This window comes from Narcine bancroftii, chromosome 2, assembly GCF_036971445.1.
Source record: "Narcine bancroftii isolate sNarBan1 chromosome 2, sNarBan1.hap1, whole genome shotgun sequence".
NCBI lineage: Eukaryota > Metazoa > Chordata > Chondrichthyes > Torpediniformes > Narcinidae > Narcine > Narcine bancroftii.
In genome coordinates, this window is record NC_091470.1 from 353,354,138 (window position 1) to 353,365,338 (window position 11,201).

At 42.2% G+C, this 11,201-nt stretch overlaps 1 protein-coding gene across 1 annotated transcript; it reads right to left on the reverse strand.

Annotated features, from left to right (window-relative positions):
* Positions 1–6,669: 6,669 nt before the first annotated feature.
* Positions 6,670–10,994, reverse strand: rplp1 (ribosomal protein lateral stalk subunit P1). Its single transcript, XM_069922335.1, has 4 exons — positions 10,804–10,994; positions 8,905–8,979; positions 7,562–7,664; positions 6,670–6,795 (listed from the first exon to the last, which is right to left on the reverse strand). The coding sequence occupies exons 1-4, from the start codon at positions 10,873–10,875 to the stop codon at positions 6,716–6,718; spliced, it is 330 nt and encodes a 109-aa protein (XP_069778436.1). The 5' UTR covers positions 10,876–10,994; the 3' UTR covers positions 6,670–6,715.
* Positions 10,995–11,201: the final 207 nt, after the last annotated feature.

Genomic DNA, 11,201 nt, shown 5'->3' on the forward strand with positions numbered 1-11,201 from the left:
GGAGGAAAAAGGTGAAGGCCTTACCTGTCCGAAGAGACCCGCTGCGGAGAGAGAAACCCGCTCCCTCAGGTCGGTAAATAATGGACTACAAAAATGGCTCGCAGGGCCGAGTAAAAGTGCGCAACCGCGCATGCGCGAAGTATCGCGCATGCGCGATGCGAATGAAAAAAAACACACCGACGGGGAGTCGATCTCCACAACCGGCAACGACAGCTGCAGAACACCTGCAGCAAGAAGAGACCACAGAAGACAATAGAAACAAGAAAGAAGAGGAGGAAAGGGCACCAAAGAAACAACAGATGGCCAACCCAGAGGAAGAGGAAGAGGAAGAGTACAGTGAAATAGAAGAAGAAAAGAAAGGCAAGATAAAGAAGGTACTTTCTCTTATTAAAGGATACATGGAGTCATTTAAAGAATGGCAAACACAGGAATTTAATGATTTAAGAAAAAGAATAAACAACACAGAAGAGAAAATGAATAAAATGGAGATGACCTTAACAGAAATGGGAAAGAAAATGGACAAGATGGAAGAGCGGGCAGTAGCAGCAGAAATGGAGGTAGAAGACTTAAAAAAGAAATTGGAGGAATCTAATAAAAAAACTAAAGAGACACAAGAACTACTAGCTCAAAAAATAGATACAATGGAAAATTATAACAGAAGAAATAACATAAAGATAGTGGGCCTTAAGGAAGATGAAGAAGGCAAGAATATGGGGGAGTTTATAAAAGAGTGGATCCCTAAGACCCTAGGATGTCCAGAACTACAGCAAGAAATGGAAATAGAAAGGGCACATAGAGTATTGGCCTTTAAACCACAACCACAACAAAAACCAAGATCTATTGTAGTAAAATTCCTAAGATATACTACAAGAGAAAAGGTACTGGAGAAGACAATGGAAAAAGTAAGAGAGGGCAACAAACCACTGGAGTATAAAGGGCAAAAAATCTTCATTTATCCAGATATAAGTTTTGAACTCCTAAAGAAGAGAAAAGAGTTCAATACAGCAAAGGCGATTTTATGGAAGAAAGGGTATAAATTTATACTAAAGCATCCAGCGGTATTGAAAATATTTATTCCAGGACAACAAAACAGACTATTCTCGGATCCAGAAGAAGCACGAAAATTTGCAGAACAATTACAAAAATAGACTGAGGGAGGAAGACGGGTAATGAGAGTTAAAATGATCACGATTGATATGTATGTGGGTAAAGACAAAAATAGACTGAGGGATGAAGACGGGTAATGAGAGTAAAAATGATCACGATTGATATGTATGCGGGTAAAGAGGTATAAGAGTGAATAGAGACAATGTGCATACGTGAATGTATCTGTACTTAGAGGAAAATATAGATAGTATAGACAAGAATTAATAAGGGAAGGTAATGGAATAGAGAGAATAAGGAGGGAATTAAAAGAGTGACCTTTGTGACATATGAAAAGTGAAATCTTTTCTGGGGGAGGTGGGGTGGGGGGAAATAGCGGTCACTGCAAAATCAGTTGACGCTTGCGAGTGGATTCGCAAATCCAAATGGAGAGGGGAGATGTGGTTGTCCGACAAGGGATAAAGGACAACTCAGGAGGTGAAGGGGAGATTGGGGATAAATAAGATAGAAATAGGAGAATAAGGAAAATGTTGGATGTTGTAGGAATGTTGTCTTATAAAGAGTTGAAAATAAGAAAACAGAAATGGAAAAGGAGGAAAGGTAAGGATGGAAAAACGGAAAGAGAAGATAAACAAAATATAAAAGGGCTACGCTGAACTATATGTCTTTAAATATTAATGGAATACATAACCAAATTAAAAGGAAGAAACTACTAAATTTAAATGAATAAATGTATTCCATTAGAAAAAATAACATATAGGTTAAGAAATAATATTGAAATATTCGAACAAGTATAGGAGCCTTACATTAAATACAATAGCGAAAACCTACCGGGGACAAACATTACCTAAGTTGATGGAAGGAGAAGGAAAGAAAAGAATGGACTCAGTAGAATTTCTGGTATAATTTTGTAGAATGACAACATTGTCTGACTGGCTTAATGCAACCTAGATTGTATACCTAAAATGGATGAGAGGGGGGGTGGGGGGGGTGGTTTGGGAGGAAAGGGGGGGGGGGAGAAAAAGTCACTGTATATGTGTGAAAAAGAAACAGTGTATATCATGGCTAATGTGATTTATGGTGTGAAAAATAAAAAATTAAAAAAAAAGATAGTATATACGTATATCTGGATAGGCAGGGATTGATTAGGGGCACCCAGCATGGGTTTGTAAAGGAAAAGTTATGTTTGACGGACCTTTTTTGAGTTTTTTGAGGTGACAAAAAAAGTGGATGAAGGTAGGGCAGTTGATGTGATCTATTTGGATTTTAGTAAGGCTTTAGATGAGGTTCTGCATGGAAGGTTAATAAGGAAGGTTCAGTCACTAGAAATTAGTAGAGAGATTGTGACATGGGTTCAGAGGTGGCTGGAAGATAGACAGCAGAGAGTCAGGATGGACGCCTGTGACAAGCGGGGTGCCTCAGGGATCAGTGCTGGGTCCCTTGTTGTTTTTCATTTATATTAATGATTTAGAGGAGGGTGTGGTTAACTGGGTCAGTAAATATGCAGATGATACGAAAATAGGGGGAGTAGTGGATAGTGAGGAAGGTTTTCTTGGATTACAGAAGGATTTGGTTTGGAAGAGTGGGCTGAAAGATGGCAGATGGAATTCAATGTAGACAAGTGCGAGGTGCTGCATTTCGGTAAAAATAACCAGAATAGGACATATACAGTTAAGGGGAGGGCATTGAGGCACGTAGAGGAGCAAAGGGACCTGGGGGTTATGGTACAGAGTTCACTGAAGATGGATTTCCATGTAGACAGGGTGGTTAAAAAGGCATGTGGTATGCTGGCCTTCATAAATCATAGTGTAGAGTATAGGAGATGGGAAGTGATGCTGCGGCTGTTTAAGGCATTGGTGAGGCCTGATTTGGAGTACTGTGCTCAGCTCTGGTCTCCAAATTATAGGAAGGGGGTGCAGAGAAGATTTACAAGGATGATGCCTGGCTTACAGCATCTAGATTACAGGGAGAGATTAAGGAGACTGGTACTTTATTCATTGGAACGTGGACGACTGAGAAGGGACTTGATAGAGGTATTTAAAATTATGAAAATTACTGGAAAATTATGATAGACTAGACATAAACAGACTCTTTCCCTTGAGGGCAGGGGAGATTGGAACAAGAGGGCATGTTAAGGGTAAGGGGGCAAAACTTTAGGAGAAATATTAGAGATGCTTTTTCACTTAGCGAATGGTGGCAGAATGGAATGATTTTCCAAGATAGTTGCGGCAGGGTCCCTTCTGTCATTTAAGAGAAGGTTGGATGTGTACATGGAGGTGAGGGGATTGGAGGGTTATGGGTGGAGAGCGGGTTTGAGCTAGTGAAGTTGTTCAAGTGAACTAGTGCAGACTCGAAGGGCCGACATGGCCTGTTCCCGCGCTGTAAACGGTTATATGGTTGGCTCCTTGTAAGCGTTTGGTGTCCCAGTTGAGTGGTTCAGAGGTGGCTGGAAGATAGACAGCAGAGAGTCAGGATGGACGCCTGTGACAAGCGGGGTGCCTCAGGGATCAGTGCTGGGTCCCTTGTTGTTTTTCATTTATATTAATGATTTAGAGGAGGGTGTGGATGGTATGCACAACACTGAATGGCCAATTTAGTGGGATACAAGTGTGAAAGGGGCTACTTAAAGGTCAAGTGGGTTCACACATCTGCAATGAAACCAATATTCCCGTTATGTATCCTTTGAACAGGAGACCACGAATCTTGAACAGGATCAACGATGCATTGTGTACAAGATGAGAACAATTTCCACCGAGAGAAATGCATATTTGGTATCCTCTACCTAAATACTTCCTTTGATGGCTTAGGTGGTTGAGCAGAGGTCAGTAATGGAAACAAAGTAATCTTTTGGACACCAATTTGTCTGGTTGGAAAGAGCGGCACTTTTGCAGGCAGCGTAGCAATTAGCGTAATGCTATAACAGAGCCAGTGACTCTGGTTCGAAGCAGTATATGGGTATATTTGGGCACCACGGAATCATGGATCTTGGAGGCCCAGTCACTCACTACGAACCAGACGTAGATTTCTATTAGCTATTATGGAAATTGGGATTAACACAGCAAAGTGATGGAAAAACAAAACCATTAACAATTGTTTTATTATGGAATGAGGAGCTGAATGACCAACTTCTCTTATTTGTTGTGTGTAATGTTTGTCTTAACCAGACACAAGCACCATCTTGTGGTACTTCTTTGAGTTTCACTGCAATTAATACTGGTGTTAAACACCTCGGCTGCTCCAACAAATGTTTGGATTAGTTTTACAATCTCCAGTGTTTTTCCAGTATTTAATACATTTCCCATAATAGGAAGAGATAAATTAACCAAGTTTTTGTATGTATTCCCTATCACCTGTTTTCATCCCTATAATCATTTAACAGTTACATTATGGAAACAGGCCAGAAAGTCCACACCGATTTAAGTGAAACTTCAGTTTTCACTGACCTGCTCCCTGCCCATAAACCTCAAACCCCCTCACATCCATGCACTCGTCCAACCTCCTCTTAAATGACAGAAATGATCCTGCCACAACCACCTCTTCTGGAAGGTCATTCCACTCAAATGGAGTGAAGCTACCTGTTTAAAGTTTTGACGCCTAACCCTGAACTTATGGCCCCTCGCTCCGATCTTTCCTACCCTCAAGGGGAAGAGCCTATTCACATCTACTCTATTCCCCATATCATTTTATATACCTCTATCAAATCCAAGAGCACTTTACACTCTGCTGCCTTGGATAACTCATGTGGCTGCACATCAAGGTTCCTCTCACACATCTCATCATTCCTTAGTTATGAACCTATCTTTTCAAATCCAAACTTGGCCTATTTTCTCCAGTGTCTTTGCTTGGCACCAGTAATATATTGGGCACTGATTTTTAACATGCACACAAATGACACGACCTACCCTTTTTCAGAGATTAGCCTGTGTTAAGAGGTTGTATGTTAAACAGTATCTTGGATATTAAGCAAGGATTTGCTGGTGGAACACAGCAGGTCAGATGGCATCCATGCAAAATGGTCAGTCTTCTGGGTCTGAACCCTTTAATGAAGACTAGAAGGAAGGGTGCAAAATTACATGCACAAAGGAGAAGAAAAAGGTTGGGTCAGGGATATTAGGACAGGTGTGAAATGAAGAGAAAGGTAGAGGGAGGGGTGGGTAGAGTGGAATCAGGGGGGTGGGAGGTAGTGACAGTTTCCAAAAGTTTTTAAAAATCCATGTCCATGCAATTAGATTGAAGATGGTTCAAGGGGAAGATGATAGTTTATATTTGCCCTCATTCTGACAGTGAATGACACCAAGTACAGGCATGTTGTCATAAAAACACCATGCTAGAGAAACTCAGGTCAAAAAGTGTACTTTATATAGCAAAGATAAAAATAAAGACTTTTTGGGCTTGAGCCTTTCATCAAGATATGAGCAAATTGTAAGCAGGCCTGGAACAAAATGGTGGGGGGAGGAGCATGGTCAAAGGTGGACAACCAGCAGAGAGGGATGGCTCTGTGAATGAAGAGGGAAGGGGGGTGGGGAAGAGAAGGAAAACAGGGATTGGGTGGCAGAAACTGGAGGTCAATGTTGATGTCATCTGGTTGGAGTGTCCAGATAGAATATTAATATCCAATTTACAGGGAAGGTGGTCTTGGTTTGGCAGTGCACGAGGACAGACAGGAGTGGAGTGCAGAATTGAAATGGCTAGTCACTGGGAGATCCCTGTCATTGATGCAGACAGAGGGAAGGTGCTCAATGAAGCGATTGTAGGAAAGGTTGGGGAGTGAAATGGTTGGCTCCAGGTAGCTCAAATTTAGACCCATAAATAATTATGCAATGAAGCTGTCACCCAATCTGAATTCAGTCAATGTACATGTTAAGTACTGTAAATCTCATGTTGAATTATGTTATATCGCTGTCTGTGGCCCTCAGTGGAGGTAATGAAGGAGGCCATACTGGATCTGGTGCTGGGTAATGAACCAGGTCAAGTGGTAGACCTCTTGGTGGGGGGAGCACTTCGGTGAGAATGATCACAACTCTCTTAGCTTCAATGTAGCTATAGGAGAGTGATTAACTGAAGAAAGGGCTAATTATGAAAGGATTAGGCAGAAAAACTAGGGAACATTAATTGGAAAGACTTTCAAGGGGGAGAGCACAGAAATAATGTGGAGGAAGTTAAAAGACCAATCGAGCTGGGAAACATAAGGAAGAATTTCTTCACGCAGAGGGTGGTGGGGGTATAAAATGAACTTCCAGCAATGGTGGTAGAAGATCAATGTTAATATGCAAGGAAAGGTTGGATATGTATATGGATGGGAGGTGGGCCAAATGCAGGTCAGTGGGACATGGTGAGAGACGGTCTAGTAGGGCCAAACTGGCCTTATTCTGTGCTGTAAATGGTTATATGTACACTATTAGATAGTTACACATACTTCTCCAACTACACCAGAGGCAGAAATATAGCAAGTTGTTGGCTGTGAACCAGAAAGAACTGGTAGATGTTCTAAGTATGCCTTAGATGAGTCATTGCAAAAGTTAAGACAGCTGTTACAATAATTGGCCAAAGTATAATGCAACAAGATTAAAAATCTTCAATTTTTATTTGTAACAAACATTTCCCTGCATGTTTAGTCAAAGAGACCAAAGCCCATGTCATCATCAGACTCTTCAGATTCTTCCTGTTTTTTCTCCTCCTTTTTCTCTTCCACTGCAAGAGAAAAATTGATTTCAGTTCCTTGACATGTTCTAGCATTATCAACAGACATACCAAATTTACCCTATTCATACTAACTGCTAAACATTGCAAGCAAAGGTAACTCTGAACAGCAATTTTCAAGAGATTTGCCTTTGAAAGAAAACAAGCTGAAAACAAAAATACTAATTCACATAGGAAGTTGGAGAAACATTAACTTTTATTGAATTTACTCGCCACAAATGTAACCAAATCCTGTTCTAACATCGACTAGACATTTCTGAAGACAAATGCTATTAAGTACACTCACTATGTTATTGCCTGAAAAGACCATGTGTATCAACATGTGTTCAATATACATCAATGTAATGCACAGCATCTGTATATGTGAGCTTCTTTTATAGCTTGTCTGCATCTATCCTAGTCCCAAGACAATATTTGCATAGCACATGCACTGAATGAATGTCCAGGTATGCTTGGACGACTAAAACAGCTTGGTTTGTGGGCAGTATATCAGTAGACTTAATATGTTACAAAAAAAGTTACATCTTAAAATCAATACATGATAGGAAAATGTTGAGGTTATTTTCGAGGTCAGCAGCACAAAATCCAAAAAAAATACCCAGAAAGCAAAATCTTCGTTGTCTAGTGAAAACAGAGGTTACAACACAAATGCAAGGATCCAGTCATTCTTTTAACCCTCCCAAGGAGTTTTGCTCCAATTGAAGTTTTCTGGACTGGAGAACCATTGGTGCAACCCAGTAAACAACTGGTTACTCACCAGCAGCAGGAGCAGCAGAGGTCGCTGCAGCAGAAGCCGGAGGGCCACCACCACCAAGGCCAACATTGCAGATCAGACTGTTGATGTCAATGTTTGCCAAAGCCTGAAAAAAAAACATGCTAAGTCTACTGAACCAAGATCACAACATTCCTCAAGTAAAATGACTCAAATGCAACATAATGGAGGGCTATACTTAAAAAAAAATCCAATGGATTCCCAGTAAATGACCTATTTAGGCTCAATGTATCCCCATTTTTTGGAACAAAATATTTATGTACATTAGATATGACCAGGTTCCATCTCCATCTAACCAGAATGAAGCAGGACATAAATCAACCCCAAGAAAAAAATACTCCATATTCAGAAACTTATTAAGGCAGAAAAGCAAAACTTTCAGGGGAAAAACACAAGGACATCTTTACAAAGAGCCGGAGACCAGAGAATGGTCAGAACGAACCTGCTAGAGAGGTATATTAAAGCCCCTGGTATCCAGAATCCAATAAACAACCGGCAAAAGGAAAAATAAAAGAAAATAAATTTAATTGTGTATTTAAAATGATAACACATAAATCTTTGGTGAAGATAGGAGCAAATACTCAGCTAGCAGAGGGCCTTGGTTGTGCTTTGCTCGTAGCAGCTGTTTGAATAAAGTTGTGTGAAAAAATGGCATCACCCAGGATGAAGAGCTGGTTGATGGTACTCTCAAAGTACCTCATGATCGCTGCTTAGTAAGTTGCCATGGTCAGAGGCTTTATCTGTAAACTTGTTCATGTTTTGGGCAGCTCCAAGGTGGGGGAGGAACTTGCAAATGCAGCAATGTTCAAATGTTTTCAAAAAAATGTGACCGAAAAAGTAAAATGCTTTAAGGTTTATATATTTAAGCACGTGAAGATTTTTCAGTGAAGTATCGTATTTTTGTCTTTTAAACTGTTTATTCTTAATGCAGGTGTATTAGTTAGGCGTTGTAAGAGTAAGTCTCAAGCAACCAGAAATTACACATCCAGCATCTACCAATCACTAATTGTCAGATACCAGGCATTTTAGAAGACATCACTATAAACAAATATGTTGGCTAATGAGTAAGTTAAAATTATTCTGAATAAGCCCAAAGTTTAGAGATTAGGACAAGTCAAAAGATATCACTGAAGAGGAATAAATCCAAACAGTTAGATGCAAGGTCAGCCAGAGACAAAAAAAACCACACAAGAGCATTTTAAAGGGAGAAATTTAATTTATGATAGAGATTAAAGAACCATTATGGTATAGGGACTATGAAAATGAATGAAAAACTCCCTCTTACAATAACAAATTGGACAAGTTTAAAATGCTAATTTTGACATTACCTTGGCAAAAAGATTGGGCCAGAAAGGCTCAACAATAACCCCAGCTGTCCTGATGAGGGCATTCAGTTTGTCCTCCTGAAAATAAATGAAGAATAAACAATGATTTCTCTCATCAGAAAATTACCATTGTGCCCAAATAGAAGTTCAAAAGGCTTTTTTTTAAAAAAAGGGGAAATAGTGAAAGCATATAGAATGGCAACAAAGGCATATATAAACAGATAAACAGTCAGGAATGGAGGGATATAGATCAGGTGTAAATAGCGTGCTTTTTAAATTGGCACCATGACCAGCTCAGACATCAGAGGCTAAATGGCTTTTTCCTGTACTGTTCGACGTTCCAAAACAAACTCCAGGGAAATTCTAAAGGAACGCTCCCTGCTAGGTAGCTCATGAGGCACATGTAGCGTGTGATATCTAATTCAAGCAGGATGTGCAAGCATTTGGGCATTGGGTGATGATGTGGAATAGATTGAGCATGCTAGAGCAAAGAAAAGCAGCTCATTTAGGAAAAATTCGAATCTTAAATGTCCAAGAGGCAAGTTGCTCCAACACAAGAGGCTTGGAATGAATACTGACAACAGAGTGAAAGTGCTCAGCAGTCTGCACCCAGTCTCTGATGTACAAGGCCACAAAGGGAGCACTGGATACAAGAGATAACTTCCACAGATACACACGTGTTCCTTCAATTGAAAGGATCGTTTTGGGCCCCGAATAGTGGGGAGTGAGTAGATGCGGGTGCAAGAGTGGCACTTCAATTCCGCGCCCCACTCCCATGTCTGTCCATGGCCTATCCAACCAAGATCACCCATAAATTGGTATAGAACAAAAGTTGATTTTCCGCATAAGCACTCTAACTGGGTGGCATTAACCTCAACTTCTCTGTTCTCCCTTCCTTCTTTCCTCCTACTCTCCACCCCCTTCCCTCTACATTCACAGAGCCATTCCCAAACCCCGCCCGTTTGGTGAGCCCGTCCCTTAACCACCTATTACCTCCTCCCGGTGGGACGATGCTCCTCCCCTCATTCTTTTTGTTCAGGCACCTTGCCTACATTTGGTCCATACCTCGACGAAGGGTTCAAACCAGAAAGATTGGTCACGAGCTTTACCATGCAGGTAGACCCCCCCCCCCCCAACTTACGATAGCGTTTCCGTTCCAGGACTCGCGTGGCAAGTTGAAACCATACCACACTCTACTGGGATTTTTAATTTAAATATTAATGCTGAAAGCCTTTATTGAACACGATTTAAACTGAAAAATTACAATTGCACACTGTTCTTTTTATTTAAACGCTGAAATCTTTTACGACGCAACTCAAATTTGATGCCAATGTGACCCGACGCAATTTATTTTAACCCGAGGCAGCTGACACAGCACGGCTGGCCTGCTGCACAGTACACTCATGACTGCTAGCGGGTGCGGAACCTTACTCTCTCGCACGTATCGCAAATGCGGGGAACGATTGTAACTTGAAACTGGAAGTACCAGATGGTGACCATTGTACCCTGGGTGTCGTAAGCCGGGGTCTATCTGGATCAGGTACTCTGCTTAACCTTCAGCAGTCTTTTGACTTCCTCTGGGTCCTGTAGCACCTGCCACACCAGATGCCTGCAGGTGGCAGGTCGAACCCTGGGCGGAGAACCTCAGCAGGTGAGACAGCATCCGTCGGTAGGAATGGCCAGTCCACGATCTGGGTTGGAACTCTTCGGTCTCAGTGGCCCTGGCCGAACCACCAGCCTCCCCCCCCCCCCCATGATGGCAGGGCGCATGCGTGGCCTCGCCGTTCCCCACGTGCGAGGCCCAGCCACCCGCAGCCCCGCTCCGAGCCGCCAGGGGGGGTTGGGTTCAGGCCGACCCCTAAGATGGCGTCTCCTCTTCCTCCCCCGCGGCCCCTCACTCACGGTCACGGTGACCTCGTCGTCGTGCAGGATCAGGGCGCTGTAGATGCAGGCGAGCTCGGATTCGGATGCCATGGCGCTGGATCTCTGCGGGTTCGATGGTGCTAGTTGCCGGGTGGGATTCGGCCTTAGCTTCGATCAGAAGGACAGAGCACTTCCGAACCGGACGGAGAAGAGGGAGCCGAGGCGGGCGGAGGCGTTTATATAGGCCCGCTGCGCGTCACTTCCGCTTTGCTGGGACGTCACTTCCGGTGTGTGACAGCCCGCGTGGGTTCTGGACGAGGAGGGACAGAGCATCCTGTCAATCAAGGAATTTTGAAACGTGCAAAAAACCAGCAACTATATACAAATTCAAAACTGTGGACAGTAAAATGTTGGAAACACTCACCAGGGAGGGAGGG

Coding starts and splice junctions, on each gene's coding strand:
- rplp1 (XM_069922335.1), bottom strand. CDS start 10,875: ATGGCATCCGAATCCGAGCTCGCCTGCATCTACAGCGCCCTGATCCTG. Junction 7,665..8,904: donor GGCCCAATCTTTTTGCCAAG/GTAATGTCAAAA, acceptor TTTTTTTTTCAG/GCTTTGGCAAACATTGACAT. Junction 6,796..7,561: donor CTCTGCTGCTCCTGCTGCTG/GTGAGTAACCAG, acceptor TTTCTCTTGCAG/TGGAAGAGAAAAAGGAGGAG.